The following is a 20901-nucleotide window of genomic DNA, read 5'->3' as shown; positions in this document are numbered from 1 at the left end:
TTGGAGGGCTGGGCTTCCATGGTGTTCTTCCTGCTGCCTAGAGCACGTGGCACTAAGAGCTCCTGGACAGTTGGGAAGCCGTGTGGCTAATAGACGGCTTATGGGATTTGACACTGCCCAAGTCCCTGAATCCGGCCCCTGGCACTCACCGTGTGTCCCACCATGTAAAACAGCCATTGTTGTGGCTGCTGTATTGTGAGAGAAGGTAATATAAGGTGCCAGCCCAGGCCGGTGCCCAGCCTCCTTTTCCTGTCTTACCATTAAATCTCATCACTGCCAAGACTCCCCTCGTCATTTCGAGGCTATTATTTTCACACCGGAATGCTGCAGCCCCGAATGTGCATTATGCAATAACATGTATCTTTAGCCCCCAGAGTTTCTATCTTTGAACTTCATTCGTTCATCCTTAATGAGAACCCAGAGTCCAAGTTTCAACTCTTTTGATGGCTGGTGGCCTTGCTCACGTGTCGTTCCTTGCTTGGGAAACAACTGGCTGAGGGATGGCGACTGGGGAGGGCGAGGTGAGGAAACTGGAAGAGCCCCTGGATCTCATCGAAGACAACTTGCAGTCACGAGGAAAGGGGGTCCAGTATTTTAAAAAATGTAAGTGATGTGTTATTTGAACAGAAGGTGAGTTCATTTGAGGCATTTGCCTTTAGACATTCAATCCCCTTTCCTCTGACCATGAGATGGTCTCGTCTGATAGTCCAGGGAGAGGATTTAGAACAGTCTACAGAGATATTAAACAAACAAACAAAAAAACACTCCCTAATCCTACCCTAAGTATCTCAGCTGAGAAATGACTAGTTGAAAGCATAGCTCCTGGTACCTGCTCCTGGGCCACCCTCTAGCCTCTCTCTGTCTCTCTCTCGGTTTATTTGTTAAACCTGCAGCTTACTAGAAAGCTAAATTGTATAGGTTTAAAACCTGGTTCTGATTAGGCATATTCTTTCACCTTTCCTGGCCTCAGTTTCCTTAGCTGTAAAATGAGGACAGTGCTTATCACACAGGCTTGCTATGAAGGTGAAGGAGATCGTCGTGTAAGATTTATAGAAGCCAGTGGAGAAGAACTGGTATCATTGGGGAATTTTTACGTCTACTTACAGTCCCATTGGACATAGAAATTCTTTCATCTCGGTTGTACAATTTCTTATCTTTTTAGGAGCAATGTTGAAGGTCTGGCTGCCATGCTCAGCAGGAGCTCTGTGGTGACTGTTATAACCATATGCTGTTTTCTAAATGCACAGTGTTTTTAGTCCACACCTATTTGTTCTAATCCAGCCACATCAGAAGAGTCAGGGAGAAGAGTTTTCTTTTTCTCCCATTAAAAATATTTATCTAGTGTTCACTATATGCCAGACAGTTTTGAGTATTGGGATGTTGGGTGAATGATGATTGTCTCCTCTGGGATGGTACTGCACGCCAAGGTACAAAATCAGCCAAGACCTGTACTAGATGTAGCCGTGTAGAGTGGAGTTTTCTTCATGTTATATAGATTTAGACAGAGTGTATTTTATACTTCCATCCCCTAAGATAGAAATGGCCTATGAGATGTGATAAAAATGTCTCAATTTGCCTCCCTTACCCTCTAGCAGAATATTTCAGCTTTTCAATGAGGCAAAAGAGTGATATGTAGCATATCAGGTAATACACACTCATGAAATTACATTGTATTCATGATAGTTCATATCTTTTTTTATTAAATTGATAAAATATGTATAATGATTTATCCTGGGAAGTAGGACAGGTTGAAAAATGTAAACATGGTCAAGAAAAATACACACCATCTGATTAGTAGAAAATTCAGAAGTGCTGAGGGTGTACCAGTGTGGCAGGCTAGCTAATGCCCCCCGAGATCTGTCCCTGTCCCCATCTCCAAATGGAAAGAGGTTCTTGCAGATGGGATTAAGGGAAGGATTTTGAGATGAGAAGATTATGTTGGATCACCTGGGTGGGTGCTAAATGCCATCAAACGTATCCTTTTAAGAGGGAGGCAAGAGGGAAATCTGACCACACACAGCGAAGGTGATGTCTAAATGAAACCAGGAGAGATTTGAAGATGCTGGCCCTGAAGATGGGAGTGATGTGGCTACCAGCCTAGGACTGCTGACAGGCACCAGAAGCTGGAAGAGGCAAGGAACGATTCTTCTCTAGAGCCTCTGGAGGGAGTGTAGCCCTGCTGACACCTTGATTTTGGCCTCATGATACTGATTTTGAACTTCTGGCCTCTAGAACGGTGAGAGAACGCATTTCTATTGTTTTGAGCCACCCAGCTGGTGGCAATTTGTTACAACAGTCACGGGAAACCAGTATGTTCAGTAACTTCAGATTGACGGGGAGAACAACCAATGATCTCTCTGTCAAACATCTCTTGGCATGAGGCTCTCTAGCCTATGTTCTGGTTCACCATGTCACTTCTAACTTAACATTCCCGTCTTTTCCTTTGCATCCTATTGAATGCCAAATGGCATATAGCTTTTCTTTCAAATTTTGTATTTGTATGTTAGTGTTTTGATTGTGGATGGAATAGTGGAGTCTCCTTGATTTTCTTTTTTTCTTTTTTGGCAGATACTGCAGATGATTTCTTTCTTTTTTTCCTTTTTCTTTTTTCAGATGATTTCAATGCATGGATCATGTCTCGAGGCTTTGATCGAGGTAAGGGATGGAACAGTCTGATACCTGCTCTGACCCACAGCAGAGTACACTATTTTAGTGACCGGGCACGGGAGCATGTCTTTGATCTAGGGTCTCTTTCCCTTGAATAGCGGAAGAAATAAGCCAGCTCATGGGGTTTGATTTCTTTTTTTTCTTAGGTTCTTTCTGGACCCTGCCACTTTTTAAGGCCTTGATAACATTTACTCATGAGGTATCTTCATTTGTTGTCTATATCTTACCAGGCCATTAGCTACCGCGTCACCCTTCTGCAATAAGGTCATAGCATGATATACGTTGATACACCATGTTTTAAGATTAAAAACCCACCCTAGTTACATAAATGGGCTTCTGCAGCCCTTAAGTTTCCAAGGTACACCGCATCTAACCTAGTGTCTATGCGTTAGCGTGCATCTTTTCCCAGAGGCCTAATGTGGTCTATTACATTTAGACTCTTCCTGATTGCCTTCTCTGGGCATAATTTTATCCCGAAGTAGTCATGGCTTTAAATACCATCCATCGGCGGGCAACTCCCAACTGTCCATCTCACCTGCAGCCTGCACCTCTCAACTCCCGACTCCTTTCCAGCTGCCTGCCAGCCACCCCCTTGGACGCCTAATGGTCACCTCCGATGCCACCCCGTGCAGTGCGTTCCGTGACAGCACGGATTTGTCTGCGCCTCGGTGGTGCATTTGTGTCCTCGTTTGTACATACGTTCCTTAAGGACAAGGCGCGTGTCGTGTTCTGGGCCAGAGCGGCGGCACCTGGACCGGTGCGGGGCGCGCAGCAGGCGGGCAATAAAGACTCGTCGGTAACCGAGGAGCGGACGACCCGGCTGCAGCTGCCCCCGGGGGCGAGCCCAGGACGGCGCCGATGCTACGTGGTGACGAACCCATTTTCCTTCCTCGCTGCCTTTCATGATGGGCTGTGGATTCTTGTAATAACTTTTAATCGCGCAGAATCCCCATCCTGCGCTGCGGGCAGGCTTGTCGTTCGGAGGCGTCCCCGAGGGGAGCGGCCCCGCCAGCGCGAGTCGTCGGGACGCCAGGCGTCGGGGCCCCGGTGGCCCCGGGGGGTCAGGGGCGCGTGCGGCTCGTGGCTGAGTCCCGCGCGGCGAGGTCCGCGGGGCCGGGGGCCGTCGGGCGGGCGCGGCCGGGGGCCTCCGCGACGGCGCGCTCGGCTCGGGCTCCCGAGGCCGCGGCCGGCGCCGCCCGACGTCACTTCCGACCGGAGCCAAGATGGCGGCGGCGAGGCCGCGGGCGCCGGGGCGGGCGGAGCGGCGGTGGCGGCGCGGGCGACGGCTCTCGGCGCTGTGAGGCGCGGGCGCGGCGGGCGCAGGTAAGCGGCGGCCGGGGCGGGCGGCTGGGGGGCCGGGGCGGGCGGCGGGGGCGCCGGGACGCCCGTGCTCGCGCGCGAGGAGCGAGGCGGCGGGGACACGCGGGGGGCGCGGGCGCGCAGGGCCGGCCGGGCGGGCGGGCGGGCGGGCGCGCCCCCTCCGAGGTTCCGGCGCCCGGGCCGGCGGGGCCCGGAACGAGGCGCGGCGCTGCCGAGGCCCGCGGTCCCCCGCGGTCCCCCGCCCGCCGCCGCCAAGTCGCGGGGTTCGCTTTGTCGTCGTGGGTTTGCCGCGCGCCCCGCGAGGGGCACGCGTGACGGCGGCGCTGCGGCGGGGCCGTGGGCTGCGTGTCCGCCGGGACCCGCCGTCCCGGGCCGGCCCCGGGGCCCACGCACCCCCGAGCCGCCGCGCTGCTGCCCTTTTGTGTTCACATCGAACGCGTCTTTCCCACGCGCGTCCTCCATGTGGGTCGTGCGTCTTTGTGTTTCCCAAATACTTTTTGTGCGCGTCCTCCCTGGAAATGGTCGCCCTCCGGGGGGTTCCCGGAGACCCCCCCCCCTCCCCCGCCACGCGCTGTGTTGTGTGTTTTTAACAGACGTGCGCGTTACAGATGAGTTTGTTCCGAAAGACACGCGCGAGCCTAGTTTTGATGGTGGCGAGGGAGACGTGAAGTGGGCCTCCCAGGTCAGTGTTTACGGCCGGACCAACCTCCGTGGTGCCTTCCGACCCACGCGGGGGCCACGGCACCACGGCCGGCCGCCTTCTGTGGGGCGGTGACCTGCGGGGACCATCCCGCGTGTACCCGGGAAGCCCCCTGCCCTTAACCACGCAGGTGTGGTTTCCCTCCGCGAGGACGTTCACGCCGGCCCCCCCCACGTTTTCATTCAGGGCCGTATGGAGGTTTTTGGTTTCATGTCCCACGTGGAACGCCTTTCGGGGAATCCCGCTAGGTCCTCAGACCCCCTTTAGGCAGCACGCGGCTAAAATATTTCTTTGAACTTTTTGTGGACTCGAGGTTTATTGTTAAAAGCAACCACCACGTTGAACAAACATGCGGGGACCTTTCAATGATTGACTCTCGTCCCTGCGATACCAGAGTTCATGTCAGTTTGATCACTGGGTCCTAGTATGTGGAACATGTAGGTCTTTTTAATTTTTTAAAACGTTACGCGATTTGCTGTGGAAAACACTAAGGGAGACACATAATCATGTGTTCTTTAGAAGGGGTCAGCTTTTGAGGTGGCGTGCAGCCGCTCCGTTCTGCAGAAGCTTCCTTCCACAGCTTGGCCACACTCTTGGACGTGTGGAATCCCAGTGTGGCCACGAGAGGACCTTTATTTCAAGATCATTTTAGTAAAGTCTCTCTTTTCAGACTATGGAAACTGAGATTGAAATTCACAGTGGGACTAACATTTGTGCACAGCTCCTGGTATTCCAGGGCCCTTTTGTACACATCTTTTGTGGTTTGATGTTAAAAGTCGGTACGTTTGAAGTGCTTAGAAAAGTGCCAGGCACGTAATAATAATGCTCAGTAAAGCTTCCTTTTTCCTGATTCTGAAGGTGGTTTCTTTAATTGAAGAGTTGGCATGTTCAGATTTTTTTTTTTTCTCATTTTGTGGACAGTTCCTGAAAAAGTACGGTTCAAATTTGTAATAATGTGTGACTTCAAATTTGCAATAATGTATTATTAGTTTTGTAGGTACAAAAGTTTCTCACTCTAGAACAATGAGGAAATAAGAGAAAAGCACCAAGAAGGACTAGAAATCAGCCATAATCTTCCCACTGCTCAGATAACCGCTGAACATTTTGGCAGACCTCCTTTTCATCTCTCGTGGTGTGCATGTGTGTATTTCTTCACTTATCTGTATTTATGCACTTGTATATATTTACATTTTATACAGGATTGATATCACATTGTGTGCATTGTTTGTAACCTGTCTTCCCTTAACAATATCATGAGCATATATCCATGCCGTTAAAATTTCAATATGATTTTAATGGCTGTGTACTATATGAATGGGCCATGATTTATTTATCAATTCCATATCGATCAGTAAGATTTCGATAGCCCAAGATTTTCTTTTCATGAAGATTTGTTGGAAAGGCTATTCTGTTGTGATTTTTAAAGTTTTGCAATCTTTTAAGATATGTGAACATGGAAATTCTGTTTTTCAGTCCCTAAATATGCATTTTCCCCGCCAATGCAGTTAAAAGAAGCAGCAGTCAGTGTCAGCTCGCTTTTCTTCTCCCTCAGCTGGGTCTGTGCATTACATACATAGCTCTGCACGCGTATTCTTTTGATGATTGTTTACATTAGACGTTTTATTTATTCACGGGACTGTTTCTTTAAGCTGCTGATCTCTTTTTCAAGTTCCAGATCTGATTTACAAACCTTTTAAGTCCTGTTAAGTCATAGACTTTCCGGGATGGAAAGCACCTTAGGTTATTTACTATTTTCATGTCTTCTGACTTGCTTTTTATGCTATTTTTAATACCGATGCAGGGGGAAAAAAAAAAAAACCTGGGCTGCTACTAGAAAACACTGTAGTGGGGAGTGAAAAGGGAGTAGGTGGACAGGAGGGGAAAATTGTCAAACTTGCATGGCGGTACAGGGAATTTCCAGATGATGGGAACATTGCTTGACAGTCATTAGTGCTGATACTGCTGACGTGGGCCCAGTGCTGTACGGGTTGACTGGTGCTTCTCAGCGAGGCTGTCACCCTTCAGTCACCTTCACAGCATTTGGTTAGAGGTCTGCAGGAGTGGGCTGGCGCTCTCCTTTTGAAGTTAGAAGTTTATAGATAGAGCCATAAAAATCTCTGCAGCGCGACTGAAAGCTGTGGATTCCATTACTGAAAGCAATACTTAGGTTCCATGAAAGCAGGGTTTCTTAACCTGGGCGCTGTTGACATTTTGGGCTGGATAATTCAGTCGTGGACACTGTCCTGTGCCTTGTAGGCTACTCAGCAGTATTCCTGGCCTCTACACTGAGCTGCCAGGAGTCCCTCCCCCGAGTCTGGATGACCAGTGAAGTCTCCAGACATTGCCAGGTGTCCCTTCGGGGGCAAAGGCACTCGAGTTCTCATCCACTGCATTAAAGGACGCTCCTCTGACTGGGTGGTTGAATCACTCACTGAAGCAGTTTATGGAATCGCTTCAGTCAAAAAACTGTAAGAATAGACTCTGGCTTACATGAAATCCACCTTGAAACTGGGGAAAGTTCCCTCCTATATGTGGCTTATGATGTCATTGAATGGTCACTTTCAGCCCTTCTGCTTTGACGTCTGTTGTGTGGCAAGCGATGAAACAAAGCGAGGTAACCTGGACTCGGAAGAGGTGTGTTTTCCTGACATAGGGTCAGCATCCCCAGTATGGAGGTTAAACCATTAGGAAATTTGAATACATTTTCCTAGCGTCGATGCAGGGTGAATAATTTACGCTTGTGGTCTAGTGTACTGGATAGCACAGACACAGCTGTCTTTTCTCCTAGACAGTGAGGCTATTGAAACACCTCCTTGAAGACTGATGTTCTACCAAACTAGTTTTTCTAATAAAATCTTTTTCTTTTCTTTTTTGGAAACAACCGGTTCACAGGCTCCAAAAGCGATGACTTTATCTTGAGCAGAGAAGGTTTACTTACAAAGTGCTTATGTACTTTTAATTTATTACTTTATAATGTAAAGATAGCTTATTGAGCTTCGTGGCAAACATGCATCATTAGTACAGCTTTCCCTGGGCGAAAAACGTTTACACTGTCACATCTTTCTTTGTAAACCTGTATTTGTAAATCTATAGATCGTATAGATTGAATTTTAATGTGGCAAATGTACTCTAGTTAGAACTTACTGATAAATAAAACAAAAAAAGAGATGTGCTGCTGGACCATTTGGTAACGGGGTGGGGGGGTGACTTTCTGAAGTACAGAATAGCCACATAATTTCCCTGGAATGAATGCATGTGTCATTTAAATATTCTTTCTTAGGGAGAATGGCTTTCACTACCCACCCCCACCTCCCTGAAGCATGAAGTAGAGTTATTGTATCTAGTAAATCTGGTTCATTTGGGGTGAAATATGCTTACAATATTTTTCTCAGTACTGTATAGTATTTATTCTTAGAGTCTTGGTTATGTCATACCTATACCGTGTTTTCATTTATTAGTCCTTTGGAACATTCAATAAAGGAGGTTTCACTGAGTACTTGTATACGTTTGCCAGCCATTTTGGTGAAAAGAGTATTTTGTGGCTCTTGCAATAAATCATATGATAGGCTTTGCTTTGAAAGAGCTAAATTACTTCTTGGCACAGTTTGCCTGAAATATGTAACGCTAAGTGCAACTGTGAGTTTGATTACCATGGGCAGCCTGTCTGGAAATTGGTTAAACCTACAGGTTTTACATGTGCTTGTAAGTAGTTCCTCTACGACTACATTAAACTCTGGTGGGGATCGGTGGCATTTTCAAATAGTTTAAATGATGCCATCAAAATTTGAAAAGAATTTTGAGATTCACCCGGCCCTTCTGTTCTCTAGTCTGAGTCCTGTGCATAACCCACGACCTGACTAAGGCAATGTAAATGAAGCACAATTTGGAGTCTGAGTATAAAAATGACATTCCAGTGTTTCTCACTTTGTGAAGCATATCTTATGGACTTCGCCATTATTCGGAAAGACCTAGTTTTCAAGTCCCTCTGAAAGGAGGAGTTTTAAAAAGGAGGACTCTTGAAGCTCTGTTACCACTTGTTAGATAGAGGTCACTGAACAGGTCCTGTTCACCTGTTTCGGGAGATAAATGTGGTACCGATGTGATCCCCTAGTAATTTAATTGAGCTTGACCTCTGTGTACAAATAAACTACAGCACGGACCAAGCACAGAGACTGCGTTATTTCTGGCAGTGGCAGGGGTAGGTCAGTTACCCTCTCTGGCCTCTTGTTTGTAAAGTGGGGACAACGATCACTTCTTTTTTTCAGTGGGATATTTTGAGATGAATAGATGAAGACTCTGCCAGCAACTTGTGATACTAGGTTTTTCAAAAAGATTAATAGCATTTTTCTTAGATATTTCTCCTAATACAATAGGTATAGAGGGATAACGGGGCAGTTATTGTCGAGAGAAACTCTTGCAAGTTATCTCTGAGTTCTTAACCTTTTTGTCTTCCCACTTCTGCCCCTATTGAAAGTGGTGGAGGAGGTGACTTTTTTCTAGTCCTTTCCATGCCTTTCACAGAACCATATCCTGCATCTTCTGCTCTTCTCTCTGGATATTGCTTCCCTTGGCGATTTCCTCTTTTCCTAGGCACCCCTTTGTGGCTGAAGACTTGTAAATCTCCGTCCCCAGTCAGAAAGGCAGTCGGTGCTGGGCCTTTTTATCCCCATTTGAAGGATGCATCTTTCCATGTGGGTGTCTGGCCTCCCCTCAAAGCCTTTAAAACGGAGTTCATGGTCTTCCACTTAAATACCATCCCTACTCCTGGCTGTTCTACCTTTAAAATATGGTCATTCTTCCAGTCAGTCACATTCCACATTTTGGACCCATCTTCACCATCTCCTTTTATTATACATTCTGTCCATTCTTCTCTGTCGTGTAGGTCACTTCTTTGGTTCCTTTTAGCTGTCACCTGTGGTTCAAACCCTTATTGCTGTCATTGCAGATTCTAACTGACTTGCTGGCCCCAGTCTTTCTGGCTGCCCTCTTTCCACCTATGTTCTCCCTCTTTCCTGTCAATTTAATCTTCCTAAACTGTTGGACATTGTTTTGTTTTTGTTGCTCTCCTCAGAATGAAACCCCGTGTGGCTCCACATTATTCTTCCAGGTGTCCGAAGCTGCCTTCCTGATGGGCAGACATGAAACCAGGCTCTGGCTGGGGCCTCCTGCCCTGTATGTGTTCATGGGCTCTTCCGTCTTTGTCTAAAGGCCTTTAGGGCTTTTGGAATGGGTCGGGAGTGAGGGTGGCTGGAATAAACTCACGCAACATCTGGGGGTGGTCCTACCCACGGAGTCAAGTTTACATTTAACCTGGAACTCACCCCTCTGCCCCGCTACAGGCTACGCCATCTAGTCTGTTACTGCTCTTCACAGACCCTCACTTGGGTCGCACTGGTCTGCCACCGCCAGTACCGTGTTTCCCCGAAAATCAGACCTAGTCGGCCCATCAGCTCTACTGCGTCGTTTGGAGCAAAAATTAATAGAAGACCCGGTCTTATACCAGGCCTTATATTAAAATAAGACCTAGTTTTATATTATATTATATTTATTATATTATAGCAGGTCTTATATTAAAATAAGACCGGGTCTTCTATTAATTTTTGCTCCAAAAGACGCATTAGAGCTGATGGTCCGGCTACATCTTATTTTTGGGGAAACACGGTAGCGTCAAGAGAGTCTTTCATTGTTTTTTTCTTCTTTTTAATTGTAAACGGGGAGCCATTTATCTTTACCTTGAAACAAGAACTGCAAATAATTTATTTTGTGGAAACACACTTTCCATTAAAAAATAGAGACTCAGGTATGTACGGCAGCTTCTTAAACTGTAGAGAAACACACCAACATTGCTTTACAAACAATAGGCATTGCTATTTTAAAATGCTCGTGAGAACAGAAGTAGTGACATGTTTAGAGGGTAGACTCCAAACCTCAGGTTGTATTCGAAGTAGAAGAGTTGCTCCCTATCAAAATAGTTAATACCTTAATAAATTTTGGGGGGAAGACCTTTAGACTCTGGACGTGATATGTGTGCCTGACACCTTAGCAGAATATAGGGAGTTGCCTGTCACTCTGTCTGGTATAACTTCCGATTTTGCTTTGGGTTGTTCACTTATGAATTCAGGAACCCGCTTGTCATTCATATGTAGTTTGTGGAACACGGCTTTTCCTGTGTATTCTGTGTAGGAAAACCCCCAAATGGCGCTGAGCAGCCATTTGTGAGGTGATTATATTAACGCTTGGAGAAGCTCTGTATGAGGAAGTGAACACGTGAGTGCCAGGACTCGTGTGTAACGTTGCTGAAGCTGCCGTCTCCTTTTCAGGAAATTCAGAAGTATTTTGCAGGGTTCCTGAAAATCTCTGTGTTTTGAATATTTAATCACAACAGTAACATCTTCATTGGTAATTTCGTGAGGTGGAAAAACAGTAACTCAAAGGGGTTAACCGAGAATTTATTTTATTTCGGGAATTGTGAAGTGAACAATCGTGGCATCTTGCTTTAGAAACCGTGTGTTTGAGTTGGAAGTTTAACGTTTGAGTGTTAGGGAAGAATCGATTTAATTTTCCTTTTATGATACTTTAAAGTTTTTATACATCTAACGTGGGGAAGTATTAGAAAAGTATCATTTTATAGGAACTTCTTTGCTTTTAATGCTGTTTTACAGAATATACAGTCAACAGTTGGTTAAATTGAACTTTTCTTGGGGCTGGTAGGACTTGTAATATAATTTTGAATCTGTGGCCCAGTTCTTACCAGAGCATTTGTACCCTCATCCACCCACCCTTTCATGTGGATTTTTACATCTACATTTTTTGGCAATTTGTCTTGAAACTAAGGAAAGGAAATTAACTTTTTAATTCAAGGGTATTTTGACTGGGTGGAGTTACTTCATCCAGGAAAATTGACAGTGATTTTTTTTATTTTTATTTTTAGCACCATACAGAAGAACATCCTGTTAGAGTAATATGTTTTCATTTCTGTAGAGGAACTAGGTAATTTTAATTGTGGGGTTAGACGGAATTACTGTAGAAACCCTAAGTTCAGAAAACCTGAAATTTGTGATGTAATAAATTACATGTTCAGTGCACTATAATGATTAGATGTATAAATTTAATCAAGATACATAAATTTAGCATATGTTAATAGCTATCCATAACCTCAACTAGGTAGATGATAGTCAGCAATTGCTAAACATTTATTGCCAAGCTAGCTTTTTGTTAATGGATGCTTGGAGCAGTGTTTTTTGAAAAATTTCCCCATAATATTTCCCCCCCTTTTTTCCAAGTAAAGGAGAAAGATTCTAAGGGAGGGAAAAACCCTAGAGTGCCGTAATCTAAATTTAGATTTATAGTACTTTCCTAGCACATCCACCCGTTTCCTATTTAATATTTTACCATGGTGTTGTTTAACTTACGTCTTTCAAACAGAAGCTCTAATCAACCCCATTTTCTCATTGGATTTCTAAAGCAGACCCTCTGTTTTTTTCCCTCTGTTTCTGTGGAACTGTTTTCTGTATCCAATCCTCCCACCTGCAATAAAGTCACTAACCTCTGCCTCCTGATTAAGGATATCGCCCTATGAATTTGGGGAATCAGGCCCTGGGATATTTGCGTGTGGAGTTAGGAGCCTCATTGAGGAAACTGATTGATTGAAATGGGAGAAATTACTGGTTTATTTGTGAGCGTTCTATTGTCTGTGTCGCTCACTTTTTAGGTGGGGAAATTCCTCTGTTGTATCTCTGTTAAACCATTGCCTTTTTGCCTTGGGTAGAGATCATTCTAGAGGGTGAGAGACATGAACAATCAGTTTCCAGCTGTAAGAGTTTACACCCTCTGATTCAGCAATTTACCAAATCTTCTGCATTCTCTGTCTTTCTCTTTACACAACACACACGCATGTGGGATCTCTTTATTTTTAGAATGATAAACATACCATGTTTTGGTTTAGCTTATTTAATTTGGCAATATAGTCTGCCTTTTAAAATGAAAGTTGGGGCTATGGTTTTTAGTGTGAAACTAGATGTTCTAAATGATTATCGTGAAAATTGTTACTTTAGACAAGGAAAATGAATGATTTTTCATTTAGGTAATTCCTGGGCAGATTCAATATTTATGAATTACGTGCTTTTGCTTAACCCAACAGGTATTTTCACGTTGCTATCTAGAATTTATAGGTTGTGATTTGGTGATTCCATTCTTCTGATAGCAATTATGAGTGGTAGTTTTTTTTTATAACGAGTACACTAGCTGTGTTTATAAGTGGGTAAAAATGGCTTTTGAGAAATTGGCATAGTTTAGATTTTTTTCCTAGACTTTCCTTCTAGATTTTCTAGACTTTTCAGATTACTTTTCTGGCACTTTCTGGATTGCAAGAATCTTTTCGTCAGAGTAAGCTGTGTTAATTAAACACTGTAAATCTACTCCTGTGATAGCTTAATCATCTCTGTGTTCACCAAAATGATACTTATCTACCATAAAAGATCTACTTTATGTAGTTTTAGAATATTTTTTTATCTTATGTAGGCCGTGCACTTTCTAAGACACCTCTCACAAAAGCTTTTTTCAGACTTTTTTGTCTAGTCCATGTTTTCACTGCATTTATGATCTTTTAAATTTTAATACAACCACACTAGTTTTTATTTCTGTTTTACTGTTTGTCCATAAGCCATATGTTGCTTCCTGAATCTTAAAATAATTTCTTTTTTTTTTCTTAAAATAATTTCTTCTGAGTCTGGATATTACAATGTGGAATTTTTTTTAACTTAAAAAAGTAATTATGAAATATTAGGGACCTCTAAGTGAATGTTGCAAATTTATTTTACAGATAGCCCCGAAAGCTCTAAACTGGTCCAAAAGAATAATTGTAAAATACTATCAGTGATTTACAGGTGACCGTGCAAATCAAACCAAGTAACTATTTTCCTGATTCTCTCCCCTCCTTCCCAGACTTAAACTAATCTTAAAGAAAGTGCTGCTTTGCACTTTCTAGTTCTGTAGTTCTTACAAGTCTACAAAGGGCGCCCTGTGACAATTGAACCTCTTGTCCGTGTTCATGTTACTTTGTGTCTGTCTTTCGTCTACTTTGCCTAATCTCAGAGGATGGGTTGTTGGGGGGCGTGGAGACTGGGGTTGCAGAGTTAGTCTGGCTAGAGAATGGGGTGCTGCATATCTCTGTTTTCTGGTCTCTGGCCCTCCATGTCAGATGACAGCAGCTCACCAGTTGTTCCGGTGGTCTTGACACTTTAAAGGACCAGTATTTAAATAAAGACCCTGATTTTATCGTTGCTGTACTGGTATTGATCGTGTATAATCAAATCATCTTTATGATATTAAGTTAAATATTCGTAAGGATGATTTGTCCTGGAATTTGGAAGCAATAGCTTAACCAATTAAGTACATGTATATTATTAACACCTTGGATATGTAAAATCAAGCTCAGGCTCTTAGTTTCCTAGGAGTGTGTGATATTATAAAGAACGGTTGGTGATAATTTACATGCTCTATATTTGTATATGTGCCTTTTAATGTACTTTATCTGATAAATGTCAACAAGGTGGAATGGGAGAGATATGTAAAACTATTCAAGAAGGTTTGGTCAGGCATAGAAATCCAAAAAAGAAACTAAGGCATAAGCCAGGATCAGAGAAGTCCTAGGGGTTTTAAGATTTTCAGTATTTACCTTTGGAAAACCAGAGGTATTTAATTGTTTAGCATTTAAAAAAATTTGATAGACTTAAGAGTCCGTGATATATATGGAAAGATTCCTCTTTGTCTCTACACTGATAGGATTGCTAGTTCAAGTTCTCATATTTGATAAGACTTTGACCTTGAGGTATTAAGTGGGTATGTAAAAACAGTGCTATTGAAGTCAACACTGAATACTCCTGTGAAAGTTCTGTAGGATTGCCATGACACTTCTGCAGGGGTTTTGCGGTGCTGGAGGAATCTTAAGGAACTTCTGTCACTAACAACTTTTAGAGGTTTTCACCTGGGAGGGTACTGGGGACGTGTGTTGGTATTTTTGACGTCAAAATGTGAGTAGGCACTGCCGGCATTGATTGCACCAGGGCAGTGCTAAATTGCCGTAAGGGGAGGGACAGTCCCCCACGGGGAAAAGTTGCCCAGCCCAAAATGCAATGGCCCACCGTTGAGAGACACTGCCAGTCTCAGTTCTTTTGTTGTAACATCCCTTGGTTTTAGTTCAGTTCAGTATAGTTTAATAAAGAAGTTAACTTAAAAAATACCATTCGAGAAGTCAGTGTTGATTTGCAGTGCTTTTGATATTGTAAAATATTTTAGATGTATAATTTGACAGTGTTAGGAATCAAGAGGGAGAGAGAAAAATGAAGGTCTCGTTCTTCTTAGCCATTAGGATTAGAAGCGATTGGCAGGAGGGTCCAAGCATACAGGTATTGTTGTGAACTCTTAAAAAAAAAGGTAAGATCCTTCTTTTCTTTGGAAAGAAATGATGAGTGTATACCTGTTCGGACAAAGAGGGAACAGATAGTGTAAGAGTCAGAGAGAAGATTATTAACCATATAACAATCTGAATCATATTCTAAATGTTTATTAAGAAAACATTGAGAGTCATTAAAATAACAAGTGAAAGAAAATGTTTTAAGTACAGTTGGCCCTCTGTATCCATAGGTTCCACATCCGTGGATTCAACTGACTGAGGATTGAAAATATTTGGGGCAAAAAAACGTTAGGTTGTTGCTGATAAGTGTAATATGTAGTTAGGCGGACAATGGTTGTATCTGTAGTGAACACGTATAGACTTTTTTTCTTGTCATTATTCCCTAAACAATGCAGTATCACAATTATTTACACAGCATGCGTGTTGTATTAGATGTTATAAGTAATCTGGAGATGATTCAAAGTATACAGGAGGACGTGCGTAGGTTATATGCAAATGCTACACCGTATTATGTAAGGAACTTGAGCATCTGCCAGGGGGTCCTGGAACCAATCCCCCCGCAGATATAGGGGGACGAGTGTACTTCCATATCTTAGTTATCAGGCTTCAGATGTTAGGGCATCTCAGTTTTTTCACTTGTGCTTGTGGGCTCGCAGCTACAAAAGGGGAGGGCAAGGAAAAGATAAAAGTGTTAAATAAAGAGGGAAAAACAAATGCAAAGCACATGGAAAAAAGAAGGCAGCATCTCAGAAGGTGGCAGCTCCTGTCCTTAGGGTACAAAATACAAATCCTGGTGTCAGCTCTGCCTTACTCTCGTACTTTCATTCTTAGCATCTAAGTGGCAGCACATCTTGGGGCTCTATTTTTAAAAAAATATCCAGGATCCAGTTACTTCTCAGTCTCTTCTACTACCTGGGCCAAGCCGCCATCATCTCTTGCCTAGATTGGGGCATTAGCCTCCTAAGAGGTGTGCTTGTCTCCACTCTTACGGTCTCGTAAAATCTATGTCACATTAGGGCACTTCTGCCACCTCCAACCTCCTATAGCCCTTCTGGTGAACAGTGCTTACCTTGCAAAACCCAGCAGGTATATTAACGTAAATCTTTGTAAGGATGATTTCTCCTAGAGTTTGGAAGCAATATCTTGAAAAGTTACATATATGTCAATCAAGCTCTTATTTTTTTAACATCTAAGTTTTCTTTATTTCTTATTCTGCTCCTTCAACCCCCCATGCCTTCTGCTCCTTCTGCCCCCCCCCCATGCCTTTCTGACATCAGCTCCTCCCCTTTCCCTCTCACTTTGTGCACCAGCCACACTGGCATCCTTGCCCCTCCTCAAACACCCGGGCACACTGCCGCATAGGGTTTCCCGCTTCCTCATGATGCTCCTTCCCCATACCTTCCAGGCTCCTAGCTCTCCTGGCTTTTTTACACAGCGGTGCCTTTCGCATTGGGCTTCCTCTGACCACACTGTTGGATAACAAGCAGGCAGAGATCGAGATGGAGATTAGAATCCCTGTCTCCTCCCTAGCACTTCTTTTCCTCTAAAGCACTTTCATTTTCTGACATACTACACATTTTACTTATTCAGTTGTTTATTGCAGGTCTCCTCCCCTAGAGGGCAGGAATCTATCTGCTCACTGCTTACAAACAGTGCTTGACGCGTAGTAGGTGTTCAAGTGGAGGAAAGAGTAAAAAGTTGGTGAAATACGCTTCAGCAGCACGAGCAGAAACCAAAATTAGGAGACTAGACTGAGTTATCATAACTTCCTTGAATCGGTGTCTTGTTAGTTGAGGATGCTAGTACTTCCCGTTGTGAAATTAACTGAGCTGATTTCTGTGAAGGTAGCACGGTGGGTGCTGGTCTTAGGAGGAGCTTTATAAGTGAAAGTTACGATGACGGCCCTGGTGAGGAAAAGGTAAAGCACTGTAGCTCTTTCCCCAGATCTTTCATTAAAACATTTGCATTTTCCTGCAGGATTTTTTGTTTTGTTCCTCAGAGAACTCCCTGTGGCCAGTGTTAGTAAATCCACCTCTAAAATCTTAGACTCCTGACATTTTATTCTCTCCGGGGGGCCTGAGATGTCACACATGAGCCCCCTGGTGGAACTGGATGGCACTCGGTAGGAATTTGTGGCGGTACCACTTAACCTCATCACTGCTGGGCACTCAGTTACACACTTGTAACTTCATAATGACCCTGAGTCTCACAGAGAAGGATGGATGATGTTCAGTCTAGGATGTATACTGACGAAGGACGCGTTACGTGTATATGAGAAAGAAGCTCGATATTACAATGGGAAGGAAAGGACTTCTGGGTTAAGCTCCAGTTATCCGAAAGTGTGTTCACTGAGGGCTTACTAAGGGCTTGTACTAGTTTAGCTAGACTGAGCTCTCTAACAAGATGCAAGTTACACAGTACATCCCCTGTGCTGCTTATGAATAAAAGCGACTCGGGTGACCAGTCCCTAACTTAAATATCGTGCCTTGGATTGTTAAAGATGACCAGGTGAGTGTGGTTAAATAGTTCCAGGAAACAAACCCCGAACTATCCTTATTCATATCAGCACTGTTCTTTATGATGCTGGGTAGGCAGTATCTTTTACGGAGATGTCATTGAGTTACATGTTCTTTGGTTTATTTGGGGGTCTGGAAGGAGAATTATTATAAATAAGTAACCTAATAAAGACATAGGAGAATTATGCTTAATGGTGTGTGTATGTATACAGGCTGAAAACAGAATATTACAGTAGAAATGCTACTTAAAGTGGCATGATTTTCATTATTAAAAATGACTTCAGGTGATTCCTAGGATCTATGTTGCAGTAAGGACCATCTTCATAGATTGGTACTTAGAAGCAAGAATGTCATATGCATTTATAAGAAATGATTTTGTCTTGTTATGTTATTTTATACTATTAATCCATTGAACAAAAATTTTAAAGAAATTATTGTAGTTCTTTCCGAACAGCTTTTTAAAAACATTTGCATTTTACTACAAGGTTTTTGTTCTGTTCCTCAAAGAAAATTCCCCATGAAAATGTTATTAAATCCCCCTTCTACTTCAGGAACCTGAACAACAAAATAATGTAACGGGGTCCAATTGTGTTTGTATTCAACACAGTGTTGATATAAGTAAAAGGACAATTACATTGCATAATAAGTTACTCAGCACTGCTTTGTGTTTCAATTAACAAAGCTAATTTATTTCTTAGGAATGATGCAATTCCAAAGCAAAAATTTGATGTCATTCTAATGAGTCTGCTTTCAATTGTAGAGCACAGGGGAGCCCTGGAAAAGATTAGTAAGAAATCTATTTTATTGTAGCGAATAAATCTGCGAAGTATGCTGTCAGCACAGATTGAAGTGGATCTGGCATGGAAGTGCTTGGTGAATAGCCCTCTGAGCAAACCCTACAGTGCTGTATGTGGTTTTAAATCTCTGTAAATGTGTAGGCAGGTACATATTACAATTGTCTGTTTTTCTTTTTAGGGCTCATGTAATCAAAGAAGTTTCTTTGTTGTGTGTATCTTTTCAGAACACAACAGGAATTGAAAATGAATCAGGTGAGTTTAAAAATAAGACTTTATACAAATACATTACCTAGATGTTAGACCAGTTCTTGATTTTTAAAAGATAATAAAGCACACACATTCATTCCTCCCAGATTTTCCTTTCTGTTTCTTAATGCCATTAATGAGTTCATTGCTTTCATGGAGTGGGGTGTGCATTTTTCAGTGTGGGTTCGCATTTCTGTGGGGCCCTGAGTAGAGGGCTCATTCTTAGGGACCTTAGCTCAGACTTTTCTTTTTTTACCTCTCCTGTGCCACACACTAGTGTTAATCTTTAGTTTTTTGTTTTGAAGCTTATTAATAGCTTTCATTTTTAATACTTTTTATTTTGTAAGTTACTTATTAGTTGAAAAGAGAAGATTGAAAGTTCTTTTAGAAACCAAAACCGATCAAATGGGAATCTTTAAGTATCCTGTCCTTGAAAAACCTGTTCATAGAATAGAAACGAGGGCAGATACTGAAAATGTAAGATGTGCTTCTCCTTACAGTAGGGTGTGGGGTTACCTGGAAATTAAACAATTCTGCTATGGATATTTCTACAGCCTCAAGGGTGTTCTGATAAGTAGAACCAGTTATGTGTATTTAATGTTTTCTCAAGTAGGATTCTTATTTTCTGGTCTTAATATCATTCACTTGCAGTTATAGAAATTTATGGGTGTCAGAAAAAATCTCTTTTGAAATCTTCATAAACACATTTTTAAAAAAATGAAGGACAAAACATAAAACTGTGAAGTCTGTCATTTTTAGTGCTTAGCTTAAAACTCCCAGGCTTGAAAATATTTTGTCTCTCTCATCCACTGCAACTTCGGACATCTTTTTATCCTTTGCAGGTGCCTCTAACCGAGACCACAAGTCCCATTTTATTAGGTGGCCAAGTTTCATAAGTTCAGTCCTGTGTTGCATTGAGATGTGAAATTTTTGGAATGGATTCTTTGATTTCTTTTCATTACTTTCTTTATCAAAAATATGTTTATTTTAATGCAGAGGACCATACATCATAAAAAATGAATCTGGCGAACACATGGGACACGTGGTTTCTATTATTTTAAAACTTGCAGATTTACTGACATGCTTTTGAAGGCAAATTATTTTTGAAATGGTAAAATGGGGGAGGGAAAAGAGAACAGAGTGGATTTTCATAGTCACTGCCCATCAAAGTTGTGTGCATATATATGTCATAGACTTCATTTATGTTCCTATTTTAAGACTGATTTTTAATGTGAACCTTGTCACCCAAAGGAAAGTGGTTTCTGCTGCGTAGGAACTGTTGTCAGCGGAGTCCCGAGTTGGGATTAGAATGATCGTGAATGCTTCCAAAGTCGAATCGAAATACTGACATAGCTTTTGTTCCATCACTGTTCAGCAGTCATTTATTTCAGGTGGCTACAACCTTAACCTTAATAATGCTTTAGTTCTTACACCGTATTAGGCTAGTAATATTTTCTTTCTAATGTATTTAGACCCATTTGACACCTCACAGTTTCACTTTAATATTTCACTTACATCAAATGAAAGTCCACATGCCACTCAAAAGAGTTGTACCCGTTTTTGTTTGGGGGGGGGCGTGAAGGTGGGCGGGGCTCTTACAATTTCATGTTGCTTTTGACAAGTTTCAATATTACATCTGCAGAGGGGCTGCCTTTGATGTCAGATGGCAAATATGGATGGAAAAGTGTCCTCTTATGTTTTTAATGGTTAGCACGTTTCTGATTTGGGTATAATTTAAATGGTCTGGCAGTAATGCGACTTTCATTTGTATTATAAAAACTATCCACTTTTTATAAGTAAAGTTTTCAGCGTCTTTATATTTTCATTATTTGAGGAATATATGTTGCATGATGTTTAATCTTGATTATTTTGTCATGGCATAAAATCTGTGAGTGATTTCAACAGTTGTCCCAGTAATTTTTAAAAATTAAGAATTGTATCAGGACATTTTATATTTTTCCCTTTTGTATTTATTCTTCTCATTTGCACCCAGTGAAAATGAGCAATGAATACTTGAAAAACTTTAAAATATTTACACAAAATTCAGATACTAAAAAGTTTTAACTTGAACCAGATTTTTTTTTTTTTTTAATTAGAATCCTGATGGTGAGTTTAGGGTTAGATTTTTCTCTCTAGGGACCGATCAACATTGCTTCTAATTTTAGCTGTTAGATCTGTCTCTCCTGATGGGCACGGTCGCTAAGACAACAGCACAGAATCGTTCGTTCATATGTGCCTGAC

The 20901-nt window shown here is 42.4% G+C and overlaps 1 protein-coding gene across 3 annotated transcripts in view; it reads left to right on the top strand.

Annotated features, from left to right (window-relative positions):
* Positions 1–3877: 3877 nt before the first annotated feature.
* PRDM2 (PR/SET domain 2) overlaps positions 3878–20901 on the top strand; it is a 114336-nt gene continuing 97312 nt past the window's right edge. The window contains exons 1-2 of one of the 3 annotated variants that reach the window (XM_081057092.1): positions 3878–3990; positions 18593–18666. In XM_081057092.1, the coding sequence (XP_080913218.1) occupies positions 18658–18666 (9 nt within the window). In that variant the 5' untranslated portion in view covers positions 3878–3990; positions 18593–18657. The remainder of the gene's footprint in view (positions 3991–18592; positions 18667–20901) is intronic. The other 2 variants (XM_081057090.1, XM_081057089.1) reach the window with 2 other exon arrangements.

Source organism: Rhinolophus hipposideros (assembly GCF_964194185.1).
Source record: "Rhinolophus hipposideros genome assembly, chromosome: 8".
In the NCBI taxonomy this organism is placed as follows: Eukaryota; Metazoa; Chordata; class Mammalia; order Chiroptera; family Rhinolophidae; genus Rhinolophus; species Rhinolophus hipposideros.
This window is presented reverse-complemented; position numbering and strand designations above follow the sequence as displayed.